At 43.4% G+C, this 18,973-nt stretch overlaps 1 protein-coding gene across 1 annotated transcript in view; it reads right to left on the bottom strand.

Moving 5' to 3' along the window:
- Window positions 1-2,133: 2,133 nt before the first annotated feature.
- Window positions 2,134-18,973, bottom strand: part of LOC126267322 (mucin-5AC-like) — a 209,093-nt gene continuing 192,253 nt past the window's right edge. The window contains exons 7-8 of the mRNA XM_049972422.1: window positions 9,919-10,200; window positions 2,134-4,845 (exon numbers count right to left, since the gene is read on the bottom strand). Of these exons, the coding sequence (XP_049828379.1) occupies window positions 3,993-4,845; window positions 9,919-10,200 (1,135 nt within the window). The 3' untranslated portion in view covers window positions 2,134-3,992. The remainder of the gene's footprint in view (window positions 4,846-9,918; window positions 10,201-18,973) is intronic.

The following is an 18,973-nucleotide window of genomic DNA, read 5'->3' as shown; positions in this document are numbered from 1 at the left end:
TCACTCCGCTCTCCTGTGGCCCATCTCAGATGATGTCCAGAACGTGCATACGTGTGTGTTCCAGAGTCAAAGACGTGGTTTATTCTGTACATTCACTACACGAGTGTACTGTTTTCCCATGTCATCAATCTTCATCTTTAAGTGATATCTTTGCTATTTCTACAGCTTTTATATCAAGGTCCTCACTTTTGGCCCTTATAAACTAACACTCCTCTGATCCTACACTTATCCTTTAATGTTTCAGTAGATTATAAATCCCTATAGCTTTTCTCCCTTGTACGATTGTTTCAACAATCTATGTAGTTCAAACTTTTCTCGTTTCCCTTTAGACTGGTCCCTGTTATTTTTACAATCCTTGATCGTTGTCCCTATGCTGTTCATTTTTTGAACACAACCTACGACCAGCTTACAGACAGAAGTGATGACACTTTCTGCAGGACCTGGCCATCATTGCGCAGGACAATGCTCAAAGCACGTACAGTGCAAGCTGTTACTGATTTGTTTGACTGATGGGGCTGCTAAGTCCTATACCACTTACTGCACTCCCCTGAATTAATCCCTCGTGAGTTCAACTCGATTTCTAAACTGAAGTAAACACCTTACGGCATTCGCTTCAGAGCTGCTACAAATTCGTCGGGTAACAGACCACAACGGTCGAACTGTCAACACAACTGGTACTGCTAAGAGTATCCTACGACTTACACATCGCTGGCAGCGGGTTATACACAATGCTGGAGACTACTTTGAAAGTCAGTAAAACTTTGAAACGCGTGTAGTTTTTGTGTGAGCTGTAAATAAATAGTTGCGACTATTAAAGTTATAACCCTGTCAGAGACAGCAGAGCACTAAAGAGAACAGTTGAACGGAAAGGATAGTGTCCTGAAGAGAGGTTATAAGATAAGGGTAATGCAATGCAGACGAACTGAACAAGGTGATTCCGGTAGAATTAGATTGGGATCTAAGACACTAAGAGCAGTCGCGAAGCAACTGTTGAGGCTTAAGTAGAGAGGATGTAAAATGCGGGTTGGCATTACCAAGGCAAGCGTTTCTGAAAAAGAAACAATTGTTAACATGTAATATAAGTTTGTCAGCTAATCTTTTCTGAAGGCATTATTATGCATTGTAGCCTTGTACAGAAGTGAAACGTGGACGTATAGTAATTCAGAGAAGAAGAAACTATAAGCGTTTGTAATATGGTGATGTACGAGAATGCTGAAAATTGGAATCGAGCAAAAAACGAAGAGGTACTGAATCTAACTGGGGAAGAAAGAAATTTATGCCAGAACATGTTTAAAGTAATGGATCGGTTGATAGGACACATCATGTGGCATCAAGATCGTGAGTTTGGTAATGGAGAGAAATGTTAGGGTTAAAAACTGTAGAGGTGACCAAGGGATGAATACATCAAGCAAGTTGAAATGGAGTGAGGTTGCAAAAGTTATGCAGAGATAGAGAGGCTTGAACACGACTGACGAGCGAGGATAGTTGCGCCAAACCAAGACAGCAACAACAATGGTGACGACGACAGCTGCACGGCATTTGGAAATATTTGTTGGTGCACCAACAAATGTATTATTTTAAGTGTTGTGTACATTTTAAATGGGATGTTTCTCTTATTATATTTAGCTTTCTAATTTACTAGGACCAGTCTATCTTTCTTGGCATTTATATGCTGCACTGGATGTTATCTGATTACTATCTATAATTTCGTTCCCTGGTGTCCTTAGATATTGGTTAAACGCCGGTAGTGAGTGTGTCTTATGTCAGCTTGGGAGTTAGGCCTAATAATGCACGCTATCTCTCTAAATGTGGCAGCCTGGTGCGAAAAATTCATCTGTTCATCACCTCCCAAATCAAAAATTTCACTGTTGGATTGCGCATATCTGCCATGCGGTCTATGCTTACCTTTCAGACCTCGCGAATAAACCATCCCATCAATACGATAATACGCAACTACCCTAGGTTAAGAATTAAGTTACATTATGCTGAAGTGGTGACGTAGCAAATGAATTATCAAATCCAACAGAGTTATCTTATTACGTGTTCACACATTGTTAGGAAGCATAGACTGGAAATGTGGGTGATGTGTCAACAAAGTTTCACATCAGTGGTATATTGACTACACACATCACATAAAAAGCATAGGTTTTATTGATAAATATTTCTTAAATACAAAAGATTGGATAGTTGTACATAATTTACTCTGAAAAAGGAAGCGATAAGATACTTGGATGGTATGGATGAATCACATGTGCACTGAATCTCCTTCTTATACTTGCGTAAACTAATAAATAGATAATGACAATTACACAAACAAAGCTTCCAGTACGTTCCGTGGCCCAAAACAAATTCCGCAGCACACCACAATATGACGTCTTTGTTAAGTCCACATGTGTGCGGGTAATGCTTTTAGCCGAACACATTAAATGCTTTTTAAATGACTCTTGCTTATGAATGTATGAAAGACATGCTGTCTGCAAGAGACTTTAACCCTACCCCCGTTTCGTTCAAATAACGCTGTCAATAACTAATCACATAATGATTGGCAATAAATTAACCCTTCGATTGTTTTTCCTGAAGACAGTACATCACTGAGCACCACACATTTGAGTCAAACAATGTGTACAAAATGATACCGAAAAACTTGGAAGGTTCATAGAGGGTATCTCGAGGAACAAGTTGAGGACGGGAATCCATGCCTGTAAATTGTCTACCAACGGCGCTACAAAACGTCGTATTCGTAGGGATTAACGCATTGTGTTAGACTATGAACAAACGCGACTTTTAACTCTCACAGAACATCAGCGATGTTGTTGTCGCAGATGCAAATGGGTTCGATCCCATCTAACCAACTGAGTGCTGTGAAGCCCATTTCGACAGTTCACCTGAGGTTCGTCTTGGGGGAAGACGACGTTCATTTCGAGGAATACTACTGAGAAAATTTGGAGAACCACCATTAGTAGCTGACTGGAGAACGATTGTACTGCCGCCAACGTACATTTCGCGCGAGGTCCGTGAAGACAAAATGAAGGAAATTAATACTCATACGGAACCGTGTAAGAGTCGTTTTTTTTCTCACTTCAATTGCGATTGGAGACAGATAAGGAAATTTCATATTACAGTCTTGACGGCAAATTTTTATTAAACGCTAGAGGTTACCTGTCATTGCTAACCGCTTTAGATTATACCTAGTTCATCATCAGACCATGTGTCTGGAATTCATGATGTCATGCAGCAAGCGTGGGAGAGAGCTTCTCTTCTATAACGATACCATTTTGATGGTAGTTAGCAGTTGCTTGGGGTGTCCCCAACAATTGGCAGTGCTCCGCTTGTCGTCTCTGGTTACCACCTAACTCTAAAAACGTTTTTCTAGTTTCTTATGATCGTGTTGTGTAGATAGACTTTATAATTTTGGTACCTGATATTCACTAAGAAGAGTAATCTTTTGCACTACACAGAAATAGTCCGATGATGATGTAGACGTGACCGAAACCGGCTACCGTTCACCTGTATTTTTTAGTTTTTGATAACAATTTGCGATCAAGACGGATTACTGTTTCTAATTATCTAATCAAGTTGCTGGTTGTTTCAGTAATGTTTTCCAAAAATAGATAAGAAAATGACTAGTAGTGGTACAAAGTACTCTCTGCCATACACCCTATGGCGACTTGCAGAATTTACATGTACATGTTAAATGAAGAGGCGGCTTCGCGGAAGGCGTTGGTCCCTCTCACTTCGATGCATCGCAGCGTGTATGGGTGACTTTTCCTGCCATGGATCTCCATTCTCGACTTGTTCCTCAAAGGAGACTCTACAACCCCTGGGAGATTATCGCTATCGTTACGGTACATCCTGTACACGATTTACATATAAATATTTCAAATAGCAAATAATCCTTGTCGTAACCGAAATGTTATCGAAAAATAAATAATAGTGAACAATGACGGTGATTACGATGAAGTCTCTCGGCGGTAGCTAGAACGATTAGCTCGCTACCGCCGGTTGCTGTCTTCCTTCCCACCCCAGGAGGGGAAGAAGGCCTCGAGTGGCAGGATGGGATCGTCGGTTGCCATGGTGATCCTCAGTGAGTGCTGGGAAGGCACGGACTTCTGGAAGAAGTCTGAGGCCGAAGCGGATGACGTAAGGTCGGCGATCATCTGCGTGGGCGGGACGGCGTCGTCACTCCACTGGTGCGACGTCGACGACGGGTCCGGGACGGAGTCTGCGGCCGTGGCGGGGGTGGCGGCAGAGCTGGGGTGGTCAGTGTCCACGGCAGCGGCCGCGTAGTGCGGGGAGGCGTGCGTGGAGAGGGCAGGCGGCGCCGAAGGCTCCCGCTGCGCCCAGTAGGCCGACAGTAGGTCCGTCGTCTGCTGAGGGGGCTGCGGCGCGGGCGTCGTGGCGGCGGCGGCGACGGCGGCGCTACTGGGCGCTCGCGGACCCGCCGCCAGAGTCAGTTCGGCAATCCTGAGCGACTGAGACTGCTCGTCGTCCACGCCGACGGCCGGCTGCGCAGTCCTGACGCCGAAGACACCCGGAGCAGAAGGCGCCGAGGGAGCGGACGGCGTCTCGTTGGCTGAGTCGGCAGCGGCGGCGACTGTGGTGGGTGCGGCTGGCGTCGTGGTGGTGGTCGTCGTGGTCGTGCTGGTGGTGGTGGTGGTGGCGACGCTGGTGGCGGTACGCAGTAGCGGGTTGGGCCGCACCGCCGAGAAGATGCCCTTGGTGCGCAGCGAAGGCCGCGAGACGATGGCCGACGGCGTCGGCGCTGAAACCGTCGTCGCTACTGTCGGGTCTTCTGTGGTTGTGGACGTGCTTAGCGTCGACCGGTAGCGGCTTTTGTACTTGTACCTGCAGGCAGAGCCAAGTAGAAACATTACTTCACAAATGCAAAGGCTACTTCTGAGTGTAATTGTGATGACCAAAGCATGCCAGATGTTTACAAGACATATCGATCCAATATATACAGAGTGGTTCATTGACCGTGACCGGACCAAATATATCACGAAATAAGCGTCAAACGAAAAAACTACACAGAACGGAACTTGTCTAGCTTGAAGGGGGAAACCAGATGGCGCTGCCATAGGTCAAACGGATATCAACTGCGTTTTTACAAAATAGGAATCCCCATTTTTATTATGTATTCGTGTAGTACGTAAAGAAACATAAATGTTTCAGTTGGATCACTTTTTTCGCTTTGTGATAGTAATAGTCACAAACGTGTGGCTCACAATTTTAAACGAACAATTGGTAACAGGTAGGTTTCTTAAATTAAAATACAGGACGTAGGTACGTTTGAACATTTTATTTCGGTTGTTCCAATATGATACAAGTACCTTTGTGAACTTATCGTTTTTGAGAACGCATGCTGTTACAGCGTGATTACCTGCAAATACCTCATTAATGCAATGAATGCTCATAATCATGTCCGTCAACCTCAATGCATTTGGCAATACGTTTAAAGGTATGTGCTAAGGTCTGATCAGGGTAGCTCCAGAAAATAGTCGGTAGTTGCCAATCGCAAGGTGGAGCGAGGATAATATCTTTGAGTAGGAGGATCTTTGATGGTTAATAGGGCCGGGCGCGCACAGTAAAAAAAAAAAAAAAAAAAAAAAAAAAAAAAAAACTGGGTGTCGCAGCTAGGTGCCCGGAGGAAGCAGACGTGTGGTGACAGCGTTAAGTTAGGTCGCTACCCCTGACTAAACTTTAGCACGTAAATGAGAGAAGATATCAAATCATTTCAAGTTGGTTTTTGTTAGATAATGTTCAGAGTTAGGATTTTTATGGCCAAAGTTTGATGCAGTAAGCGTTATGTAAAATTTTTTGTAAGTGTGATTCGCACTATTAAAATGTTTGAAATAGTAGGTTTTGTGAATGACTTAAAATTTTAACAATATATATATTGAGGTCAACATTGTGTTTAAATCTAATAGCCTGAATCATAATCCACATCCTTTGCTTGTACTGAATATGAAAATGAGTAGTAAACGAAAGTTACCAACCGATGAAAGAACCAAGTAAACATCAGGGCCAAAAGTTAATTCTCCAGTACCATCTTAATGCCAGTGCACAAACGGCATTATTCTCTTAAACTTGATTGCTGAGTCAAATACATGTTTCATTTCTGGCAAAATGGAGGAGTGCAAGAAAAAGTTCACAGACGCAGTCAGATGCAGGTTTGCTGAATAATTAATTTAGAAAAATCTCATCACTGATACTTTCACAGAATAAAATGATAAAATTTTGGTTACATACTTTCAACGTGTAACGACAATTCTCTCAACAGCGAGTAGTTCGCCTTCCATAATGTTCGCGCATGCATTGACAATGCGCTGATGCATGTTGCCAGCCGTTGCCGGTGGGTCACGATAGCAAATATCCTTCAACTTTCCCCACGGAAAGAAATCCGGGGACGTCAGATCCGGTGAACGTGCGGGGCATGGTATGGTGCTTCGACGACCAATCCACCTGTCGTGACATACGCTATTCGATACCGCTTCAACCGCACACCAGCTGTGTGCCGGATGTCCGTCATGTTTGAAGTACATCGCCATTCTGTCATGCGGTGAAACATTTTGTCGTAACATCGGTAGAACATTACGTAGTAAATCAGCATATATTGCACCATTTAGATTGACATCGATAAAATGGGGGCCAATTATCCTTCCTCCCATGACGCCGCACCATACATTAACCCGCCAATCCATCGTGGATTTTCCGTTGCCCAACAGTGCATATTATGCCGGTTTACGTTACCGCTGTTGGTGAATGAGGCTTCGTCGCTAAATAGAACGGGTGCAAAGAATCTGTCATCGTCCCGTAATTTCTCTTGTGCTCAGTGAAAAAACTGTACACGACGTTCAAAGTCGTCTCCATAGTGCATAGTGCGTAGAAATATGGCACGGGTGCAATCGATGTGAATGTAGCAATCTCGACACCGACGTTTTTGAGATTCCCGATTGTCACGCAATTTGTCTGCTACTGATGTGCGGATTAGCCGCGACATCAGCTGAAACAGCTGCTTGGGCATCATAATTTGTTGCAGGTCGTGGTTGACGTTTCACATGTGGCTGAGCACTTCCTGTTTCCTTAAATAACGTAACTACCCGGCGAACGGTCCGGACACTTGGATTATGTCGTCCAGGATACCGAGCAGCTTACATAGCACACGACCGTTGGGCATTTTGATCACAATAGCCATACATCAACACGACATCCACCTTTTCCACAATTGGTAAACGGTCCATTTTAATGTATCACTGAGCAAATACCGTCCGCACTGGCGAAACGTTACGTGATACCACGTACTTATACGTTTGTGATTATTACAGTGACATCTATCACAAAGCGAAAAAAGTGGTACAGCTAAAACATTCATATTTCTTTATGCACTAAACGAATACGTAATAAAAAATGTGGGTTCCTATTTTAAAACAACGCAGCTGATATCCGTTTGACCTATGGCAGCGCCATCTACCGGGCCAACCATAGCGCCATTTGGTTTCCCCCTTCAAGCTAGACGAGTTTCGTTCTTTGTAGTTTTTTGGTTTGATGCTTATTTCGTGAGATATTTTGCCCGGTCGCTATCAATGGACCACTCTGTATATATAAGCACTCACACTGATAAGCCAAAACATTATGACCACTGCCCACCGCGACGCTGGATGCCGCTTGGTGACGCTGCGGTCATGTATGTAACCGGAGCAGACGTGGACGGGGGATCGCCCTAGCGAAGACACTGGTTGCAAATGGGGAAATCCACTGAGATAAGCGACTTTGAGAAAGAACGGATTATTATTACGCATAGATTGTGCACGAGTACCTCGACAACGGCGGAGCTGGACGGATGTTCATTTACATCTACGGAAAGAGATACAGGTAGAAGGATAGTGAGACTACCCGTAGGTGCTAATGGTAGGACGACTACTCTTCACAGCAAGTGCGGTTCGGAGGCATATTTTGCACTGTGAAATAGTATAGATGGTGACCTGTGGCACCTCAGCCGAAAAAGCACAGTGCTGGTGCACGCTCAAGTGTTTCGGAGCGCACCGTTCATCGTACATTGTTGTGCGATGAGCTCCGCAACAGATCACTCCTACGTGTTCTCATGCTAACTCGACGACACCGTCAGTTACGACTGCAGTCGGCTTGCGACCATCGGGATTCGACCGTCGGTCAATGGAAACGTGTCGGCTCTTCGGGTGAATCACATTTTTGCCACACTAGCTCAATGATGGTCTCTACAAACCCTGTCATCGAGATGAACGGTGGCTCGGAACGTGCACCAGGCCACTGATGCAGGTTGGTGAGAGCGTATTATGCTATAGGAGACATTCTCCTGCGCTTGCATGGGACCTGTGGTGGTAATCGAAGACACGCTGACACCTGCGAACCACTTCCATCCCTTCATGCTTGATATCTTCCCCGTCGGCGATTTCTTTCACCTATCATATCATTGGTAACTCACCCATCAGCTAAGCCCATCCCTTGCGCTTGCTAAATCTTTTAGACCATGGTTGACGTCAACAGACGTCCTGCTCCTCTTCATGTGTCGCATTCTTCCGATCACTTTTAAACGTTTCGATCAGCAAATAAATATTCCTATGTGACACGGCACTGTCTCCGCATTGTCCTGAAAATCTAAAATGAATTCAGGCCCTTTTACCCCTCACGACCTAACAAATCGAACCATTGCTCATTGTTCCTCTTCGGTGCAAATTACGAGTGGAACAGGTATGTTTAAGCTGTCATTTACAGAGGTCAGGGACGTACTGTGCGTACATTACTGCAGTGGTACCAACAGTAAGAGAGCATGGGCAGAAGGCAGTGTGAGAGTTATGGATGTGTGTCATGACGAAAGTGTAGATAATTACCGACTGTTCTTCGTGCAACTATGGTAGTAGTAGTAGTAGTAGTAGTAGTAGTAGTAGTAGTTACTTGAAGTAGTAGATGTCCATTCCGTGAGGAGTTAGAATCAGGCTAAGAACCAAGTATTCATCATTTGGTTTTGCAACCTTCGTAGTAGCCTTGTTTGCAGAATTACTAGTTATAAGGACGACATGTTATCCAAAGAACTCTTTTGTTTCTATTTTTTCATACGAACCAAAATGTGTTTCAGCACCTATGTATCATCTTCAGTGGATATTCTTTATTCAGATCTGTAAAATGTAAACATGTTTTATGTACGTATGATTCAAACGAAAATTACACCCAAAGACAATTTTCCTGTTGTTATTACCTAAATTTTTCTCAATTACTAGGTTAAGTAGAACTCTTTGCAAATCATTTGGTGTTGGTAGCTTGTCACCTGTTATCTGCAATTAAATGATGTTACTGTGTGTACGGTTCGGGATTTAACAAATCACTTTATTTCTAAACGTAATTTCGTTGTGCGAAAGTATTTCACAACTATATTTTGGTGACTATAACTAACTGCAAAACAGAGTCATAAAATATTTTCTCACAACAAAATTACGTTTAGAAGTAAAGTGATTTGTTAAATACCCAACCCTATTCACGGCAACACCATTTAATTGCAGTATCCAAAAATTTATAGAGTTGTACATCACCCAATAATGAAGAAAAACGAAGATAATAACAAAAAGAGGCAAAAACTGTTTTTAGGTGTGGTTTTCGTTAGAATATAATTAAATTAAAACATTTTCCAGAACTGAATAAGGGATACCCACTGACGTTGGCACAAAAGCGTGGAAAGACGTTTGGATTTATACGAAAAAACAAAAAAAACAGTTGTTTGCATAACAGGTGGACCTTATATTCATTACATAAGAGGAAAATGCTCAGTGCGCATCCGTAACACATCAACCCCCATATAACAACAATGTTGATAGTTGAGGCTGTAGCTTCGGTGCCACATGACACGCCTACAAGATGCTGCAACTTCTCGTGGCGTGCGTACAGTACCTAGTGGAGGGCGTGGCGGCCGTGGTGGAGGTGGGGGCACTAGAGGCCCTGTAGCGCGCGCTGTTGACGCGGGCGGGGTCGCGGGCAGCGGGCCGGGGGCGAACCGCCTCCAGGTCTGCGGGGGCGGCCGTAGAGGCGCGCGTGCGCCCAGAGAAGCGCGGGGCAGTCGCCGCCTCCGTGGCCTCTGACGCAGAGGCCTCCGGCGCCGCAGTGCTGGTGGACAGCCGGTTCAGCCGCTCCTGGAAGTCCCGCACGCTGAAACGAGGTCGCGTCGCGTTGTACCTGCACACACACAGAGGCACTCTTACTCCCTCAACACCTGTCAATTGTCCGGCTGAAACAGCACACGCAACTCTGCCCAACAGTTATATCAATTCATACAGGGACTCGGTTACATTTCACTGTCTACAAAATAGGAGTTTCTAACAATGCACTGAAATTATAACAACTACACTTTACCGTACAAGGAGGCCCTTGTGCTATATACGCTGAAGAGCCAAAGAAACATCCCAAATATCGTGTAGGGCCACTGCGAGCACGCAGAAGTGTAGCAACACGATGTGTCATGGACTCGGCTAATGTCTGAAGTACTGCTGGAGGGAACTGACACCAGGAATTCTGTAGGGCTGTCCATACATACGTAAGAGTAATAGGGGGTGGAGATCTCTTCTGAACAGCACGTTGCAAGGCATCCTAGATATTCTCAATAATGTTCATGTTTTGGGAGTCTGGTGGCCAGCGGAAGTATTGAAACTCAGGAGAGTGTTCCTGGAGCCTCTCTGTAGCAATTATGGACACGTGCGGTGTCGCATTGTCCTGTTGGAATTGTCTAAGTTCATCGGAATGCACAATGGACATGAATGGAGGCAGGTGATCAGACAGGACGCTTACATAAGTATCACATGTCAGAGTCGTGTCTAGACGGTATCAGGGGTCCTATATCACTCCAACTGCACACGCCCAACACCATTACAGAGTCTCCACTGCTGACATGCAGAGTCCATGGAGTCATGAGGTTGTCTCCATACACTTACACGTCCATCCACTCGATACAATTTGAAACGGGACTCGTCAGACCAGACAACATGCTTCCAGTCATCAAACGTCCAATGTCGGTGTTGACGAGCCCAGGCAAGGCGCAAAGCTTTGTGTCGTGCAGTCATTACGGGTACGTGAATCGGCCTTCCGCTCCGAAAACCGACATCGATGAATGGTTCGCACTCTGACACTTGTTGATGACCCAGCAATGAAATCAGCAGCAGTTTGCGGAATAGTTGCACTTCCACCACAATAAACGATTCTCTTCAGTCGTCGTTGGTCCAGTTCTTGCAGAGTCTTTTTCCGGCTGCAGCGATGGGGAAGATTTGATGTTTTGCCGGATTCCTGATATTCACGGATACTCTGTGAAATGGTCATACGGGCAAATCCCCACTTCATCCTTACCTCGGAGATGCTGTGTCCCATCGCTCGTGCATAGACTACAACATCACGTTCAAACTCACTTAAATCTTGATAACCTGCCATTGGAGAAGCGGTAACCGATGTAACAACTGCACCAGACACTTGTTGTCTTATATATGCACTGCCGACCGCAGCGCTGCATTTTGCTTGTTTACATATCTCTGTATTTGAATACGCATGCCTATACCAGTTTCTTTGGCGCTTCCGTGTATTCATCTTGTTCAGTCATACAAATTATTTAACGGTTTTACGACGACTGGGACGTATGTGTGACACGATAAGTTATCAGGGAAGCAGTGGCAGTTTGCTGCATCCCACTGGCTGACGGCAGCCGGCTAATGGTTTGTAGAAATCTTATAATTATATTGCCGTATCGTAGTTGCACTAAGGAGTAAGCATACCAGAACGTGTAGACAAATCATCCGCTCCCTGTTGACGCAATAAATCAGTTCGTGTGTGTAAGTCGGAAACCAAATAAGCAGATTTGCAAAGGGGGCCGGTGTCGTATCTTCCCAGACAATACGTCTCAGTGAAGTGCACGCACGTTTTGACGTTTGCCCCATCACAGGCGAAGCCCTTATTTAGCACCTACAGTGCCGCTTACGAGCTTGGAATGATACTCCGTCCACTGACGTGTGTCTGTTTTCAGTGTGTCTTGTGGTTTTTGCGCACTCGTCTTCTGAAACCCTGGAGGTACTTACTATTAATCCTGTATGCACTACCCCCATCCCACCCCTTTGAAAACGAAACTGTGGGAAATATTTTTCCTATTATTGCTTCTGATTAAGAAATTAATTAAAACAGCCGTGGATTAACGTTTTCGACGTAAAATTGGCTGTCAAAGGGTTTGAAAACCCTCGTCGCCAGTGCTGTGCAGGCCAAGTTTGTGAGTTCGTGAAACGGCTTATGGTGCAGTACACTGCTAAGACAATTACTCCTTGCCGCTATTACACAGCTATACCCCTGGGTCAGGTGACAGGATAGAAGAACGAAAGTTCTACAGCACTCCGACAAACTAGTAACAAAGTCGCACTAATAGTTAAAAAGGTTTAGTTATCTTTGTCACTTGTTGAATGATTAAATCTGCATTACTGCATCTAATATAACACAAAATGGCCGGCAACTGCTAAGTGCAAAGAATCGTAAGTGAACTTGACAGTACATAACAAATGTAATTTACAACAACTGTCTGTTCACTTCTAAGAGTTCACTAAACGACATTCCCTGTCTAAGATAGCCCTGGACGATGATCTATAACCTAGTGGGCGAGATCTGTTCTTCTGTCTTCCAAGTACACTTCTGTCCGTTGCCGTCCAGACATTCGCGGATTGCACTCGCTCGGAAATTAGCCGAGGCGAAGTCGGTATCTTCAGCCTCAGCGTTGCTCATAACGCTGCTGGAACTCGAGCAAGTGGAAAGTCTATAGCACTGGGACCAGCTCGCATCTTTGCGCCTGTGGTGCTTTTGACGTGGTTGTGTGGTTGTGTCTTGTTCGGACAACACAGCAAAAAGGGTACCAAAGATCGGTTGAACAGACTAGCGCCTCAAGTCTTCCTGGTGTGCAGGGGGACTTATATAGATGAGTGGAAATTAATATAAGTCACAGAACTTTCCGATCGTATACGGGCCCGTCTTCGAAAATACGCCATCCTCGCGTGTGCTACGATCTGTGTTACAATCAGACCGTAAGTCACGACCAAGGAAGCTACGAACAGTGTACAACTGACGTTTCGTAATAAAGCTGCAAATTAATCTATCTGGAAAGGTCGTTGACTAAATTCGACTTACTTTCATCGGCAAAACTATTTTATTCTGAATTTTATTTGGAACATTGTTTTTCGCAATAGCGAGCTTATATTATAACAACTACACCACACTGCACAAGTGAACTATCGTCAACAGTATTGTAGCAACATAAATTTTGTTTCAAAAAGAACCGAGATATTTCATTTTTTGCGTGGTTCTTGCACAAGGAAAGACCTGAAATTTTGGCATCCCTAGACACTTTTTAGTGCGACCACATGTACTATTTACGACGAAAGCCATCTGCCCCAGACGAGTAGCGTCTCCCCTTCTGTAGAAATCTGCTTTATAGCATGAGTATAATCTAAGACCTCTTGTTGTGGTTTTGGTTATGCATCTACAACACGATCACCAAATCTGCATGTGGACGCAATGTTTTGTACATGTCATTCGTATGCTTGCCACACGCCAGAGGCTAAGTTAAATCCCCTGTTGCTTAGGCAGCCCAAGTAGCTTCTGTGCTCCACGGGCACTCCGCAACAAAGGGGACGCAAAGCGCACGTGATCTGAAGGCAATGTCAACGTTAGTAGTTGTAACATATAATGTGAAATACACAGGATCAAGCAATACACGTTAGAAATTAGTCTTCATTCGTAAAATTAAAAATGGTACATTGGTAAAGAGGTTTCTACAGCTTTCATAATTTGATTTTCAAACCAAATACCTTTTTTCGATGACTCTATGCTAGAACTCGAACCCTGATCTATGCCTCACGCGGGCAGTGCGTTGCCAGGTAAACTATCCGAGAATGAGTATCATACCGAATGAGTCTTTGGAAAATGTCAAACTACAGCGAGTCATGAACTCCCATGTAAACTCACAGACTGTCGAAATTAGTTGTGTGAGCACTGCCTTACCCTGACCTTCTTCACAGCTTGACATGTATTCACTTTCTTGTATATTCACGGAAAACTTTTGTATTCAGCTTTCACTTCTTCGTTACTTCAGTTCTTTTTATTTCCATTGTTACTCCGCAAACTTTACCAGACTTCACAGTTTCATATAAGTAATCGATTCGGGATTAAAGTTGACTTCTTTCTCATGAAGTGGAAATTTATCTACACTGACGGAAAAAAAATCGCAATACCAAAAAATAATTAATGTACAGTAATGAAATTTCGGGAATACTCTTGCCTATCTACATCTAGATCTACATCTACATCCATACTCCGCAAGCCACCTGACGGTGTGTGGCGGAGGGTACCCTGAGTACCTCTATCAGTTCTCTCTTCTATTCCAGTCTCGTATTGTACGTGGAAAGAAGGATTGTCGGTATGCTTCTGTGTGGGCTCTAATCTCTCTGATTTTATCCTCATGGTCTCTTCGCGAGATATACGTAGGAGGGAGCAATATACTGCTTGACTCTTCGGTGAAGGTATGTTCTCGAAACCTTAACAAAAGCCCGTACCGAGCTACTGAGCGTCTCTCCTGCAGAGTCTTCCACTGGAGTTTATCTATCATCTCCGTAACGCTTTCGCAATTACTACATGATCCTGTAACGAAGCGCGCTGCTCTCCGTTGGATCTTCTCTATCTCTTCTATCAACCCTACCTGGTGCGGATCCCACACTGCTGAGCAGTATTCAAGCATTGGGCGAACAAGCGTACTGTAACCTACTTCCTTTGTTTTCGGATTGCATTTCCTTAGGATTTTTCCAATGAATCTCAGTCTGGCATCTGCTTTACCGACGATCAACTTTATATGATCATTCCATTTTAAATCACTCTTAATGAGTACTCCCAGATAATTTATGGAATTAACTTCTTCCAGTTGCTGACCTGCTATTTTGATAGCTAAATGATAAGGGACCTATATTTCTATGTATTCGCATCACATTACACTTGTCTACATTGAGATTCAATTGCCATTCCGTGCACCATGCGTCAATTCGCTGCAGATCCTCCTGCATTTCAGTACAATTTTCCATTGTTGCAACCTCTCGATACACCACAGCATCATCTGCAAAAAGCCTCAGTGAACTTCCGATGTCATCCACCAGGTCATTTATGTATATTGTGAATAGCAACGGTCCTATGACACTCCCCTGCGGCACACCTGAAATCACTCTTACTTCGGAAGACTTCTCTCCATTGAGAATGACATGCTGCGTTCTGTTATCTAGGAACTCCTCAATCCAATCACACAATTGATCTGATAGTCCGTATGCTCTTACTTTGTTCATTAAACGACTGTGGGGAACTGTGTCAAACGCCTTGCGGAAGTCAAGAAACACGGAATCTACGTGTGAACCCGTGTCTAAGGCCCTCTGAGTCTCGTGGACGAATAGCGCGAGCTGGGTTTCACACGACCGTCTTTTTCGAAACCCATGCTGATTCCTACAGAGTAGATTTCTAGTCTCCAGAAAAGACATTATATTCGAACATAATACGTGTTCCAAAATTCTACAACTGATCGACGTTAGAGATATAGGTCTATAGTTCTGCACATCTGTTCGACGTACCTTCTTGAAAACGGGGATGACCTGTCCCCTTTTCCAATCCTTTGGAACGCTTCGCTCTTCTAGAGGCTTCTTCCATCAGTGTATGTCCATTTGAACCTTCTTCTTATTCTTAAATACTTTTATAACTTTAGCTTTCTTTAGTTAGGATTCCAATGTCCTTTGTTCATCTCTAGCAAGTTCGCCGCCGATAGCTGAGTGGTCAGCGCGACAGAGTATCAATCCTAAGGGCCCGGGTTTGATTCCTGTCTGGGTTGGAGATTTTCTCCGCTCAGGGACTGGGTGTTGTGTTGTCCTTATCATCATCATTTCGCGCAAGCCACCGAAGTGGCGTCAAATCGAAAGACTTGCACCCGGTGAACGGTCCACCCGACGGAAGGCCCTAGTCACACGGCATTTATTTATCTGTAGCAAACATTCACATAGCATGTCCCAGCCTGTCGCCTATGAACCTATCCCTTCTTTTAGCCAAGTTGTTCCATAAAGATGTTTTCTCGCCGACCTGAGTAATCAACTTCAGTGATTATCCTGTCTACCTACTTAAATATCTTTCTTCTGTAACATAATTTCTCCAAAGCTTCTACATTCTTCTTGTCTATACTTATAATGTTTCACTTCCGCATAAGGCTACATAGACAAATGCTTTAAGAAAATACTTCCTAACACTTAAGTTTATTCTTGATGATATTTCTCTTTTCAAGAAAATCTTTCTTCGGTATTGCCAGTCTGCGTATTGTAGCCTCTTTAATTCAGCCCCGTCAGTAATTTTTCGGCCCAAAAGCTGTTTTCCTCAGTTTCATCTAATTTACTTCGTCAACATTCCATCACTGTCACTTTACTTTTGCTGGTATCCATCCCCTTCAGTTGAACTTTTAAGTCCTTTTCCGTCTCTCAGAATTACAATGTCACAGGAAAATTTTAAAGTTTTTACGTCTTTTACTTGAACTTTAACTGCCTTTGCAAATTTCCTCTTCCCTAGATTCATACGAGAAAGAGACTTTGCTAATAATTGTAGGTAACATCCAAAACCCCGGCGGTACTAATTGGTATATCTGGGCTTATTATCCACGAAATTGGGAAACCCAACCATCTTTAACCCTAAATGATACTTTCTCAGAGCATTTCTTAGCATGTGTTCTGTGAACCTATCCCTTCTTTTAGTCAAGTTGAGTCATAAGGATGTTTCCTCACCGACCTGATTACTTTAGTGGTTGTTCTGTCTACCTACTTAATCTTCAGCTTTCTTCTGTAACACAACACTTCGAAAGCTCCTATATTATTCTTGTTCGTACTGCCTATGTTTCACTGTCCCATAAGGCTACACAGACAAATATACTCCTTCGGCAAAGAGTCTAGGAGTAATAACAGATGAAAATCCAAACTGGACTGAGCACGTAACTCCAATGTGCAAGGAAGCATCAACATCTCTCCAAGCCCTGCAAAAATAAAAAAGGCTCTTCCCTCTTGACCTGAAACAGAAACTTGTACCAACAGTTACACTACAAATTGTTGATTACAGCGATGCCATCCTGCAAGGTCTTTCTCAGGAGAGCTCACGTCACCTGGAACTAGTTATGAATGCTTGTGTTCTTTATATCTGTGATGTCTGACTCTCTGATGATTTTTCACCATCATATGCACAGCTATCCTGGCTGCGGACAGGCAAGCGCAGAGATTCCCGTACCCTCTGCCGTTTCTACTACCTTACCAGCGATCGCCGCCCGTCACATCTCTCCTCGATCTTAATACTCTTGTCTGAACAATATGCCACAAACACCCGTTCCTATCAGAGCTAAATCCTTTGTGTTCAACTCCATTTTCTCGAAGTCCTTATCAGTAGCAGAAATCCGACTCTTAAATAACCCCTTGCATTATACAAGACAACTGAATAACAGCTCCAGCTTCAAAAGACTGTTAATAACATTTCTACTAAAGCAACAATAAAGATTACCATTGTCCCTTAGCGCACTCATTACCCTTGTACACCCCCGTTTCCAAGCAATCTTCCTCATTTCCCACATTTTTAGCTGGTGCAGTCTCCTTAAATTTCTTTTCCACAGAACTCGTTATAGCAGAAAACATGTATTTTGTACGCTTATAAATTCTTTGTACATCTGTCAATATCATTATTGTTGTTATTGTCATTATTATTGTCACTATTATTGTCATTATTATTATTATTATCATTATTATCATCATTATTATTATCATCATTATTATAATATTATTAGTGACATCGCTTCTCGCGCCCGGGTTCCCGGGTTCGGTTCCCGGCGGGGTCAGGGATTTTCTCTGCCTCGTGATGACTGGGTGTTGTGTGCTGTCGTTAGGTTTAAGTAGTTCTAAGTTCTGGGGGCCTGATGACCATAGATGTCAAGTCCGATAGTGCTGAGAGCCATTAGTGACAGCAGCAGCAGAGGCAGTAATAGAAGTATTGCCAGTATTTACTTCATTAGTTCATAGTACTCTTATTCACATTGTCACAATAAACATTCAAATCATTTTAACACTTCTGCCATATTACAATTGTTATTTCTTAAGTAACTATGATGTAAAAAAGGCATTGTTTGTATGAAACCCTGGCCCGATATAAGAGAGGGCTAGATGGCCGTAATCAGATCAGGTTAAATAAATAAATAATACTTTATTCATGCACCGTACACAGGCTTCACATAGAAATATAGCTTTCCTGCTTGAGGTACTTAGTATAAGTGGAGAGTAAAAATATTGTACCGTGTTTTGAATTCCACTTGAAACTATACGTCGTTCAATAATAGGACGGGGAAAAAGGCGACTCATTTGAGATTGACTAAAGTGGTCAAACATTCAGTTTGCTAACAGCTTAAAGTTATTTTATGAACGAGTTATAGATGATCGAGACAATATTGTCCACTACAAATTACTGTTCACATTACTGTTTGCTACGCGTTTCTAGTGTTACAGTCACCTAGCAGCAAACATTCAAGAACGTTAATTATATCAGTATTGGTTAAAAACAGTCTTGGTTACAATTTTAGCTTTTTTATTTTTCAACGACGCCTTTCTCCTTATTTTACGCATCTTCAGGTTGTCTACATAGAAAACAGAGAACAAATACATCTATTTAAGAATCGCGATCGCGTTCTGCAGACTTGGATAACCTAAAAGCGTGTATAAACAGATCAAATACTGAAAGAGCAAATACCTTAATTTGGTATTTCTTGGAAGAATCCTTTAGTCAGTGTCACCAAAGGGCATCGAATAATCAGGCCAACATCGCCTTAGTTAAACTCAGTAAAAACTAGAAACATAAAATAGTAAAATCATTACATTTTCTAGATGGACGCGAGCGA

Source organism: Schistocerca gregaria, chromosome 4 (assembly GCF_023897955.1).
Source record: "Schistocerca gregaria isolate iqSchGreg1 chromosome 4, iqSchGreg1.2, whole genome shotgun sequence".
Taxonomy (NCBI): domain Eukaryota; kingdom Metazoa; phylum Arthropoda; class Insecta; order Orthoptera; family Acrididae; genus Schistocerca; species Schistocerca gregaria.
This window is presented reverse-complemented; position numbering and strand designations above follow the sequence as displayed.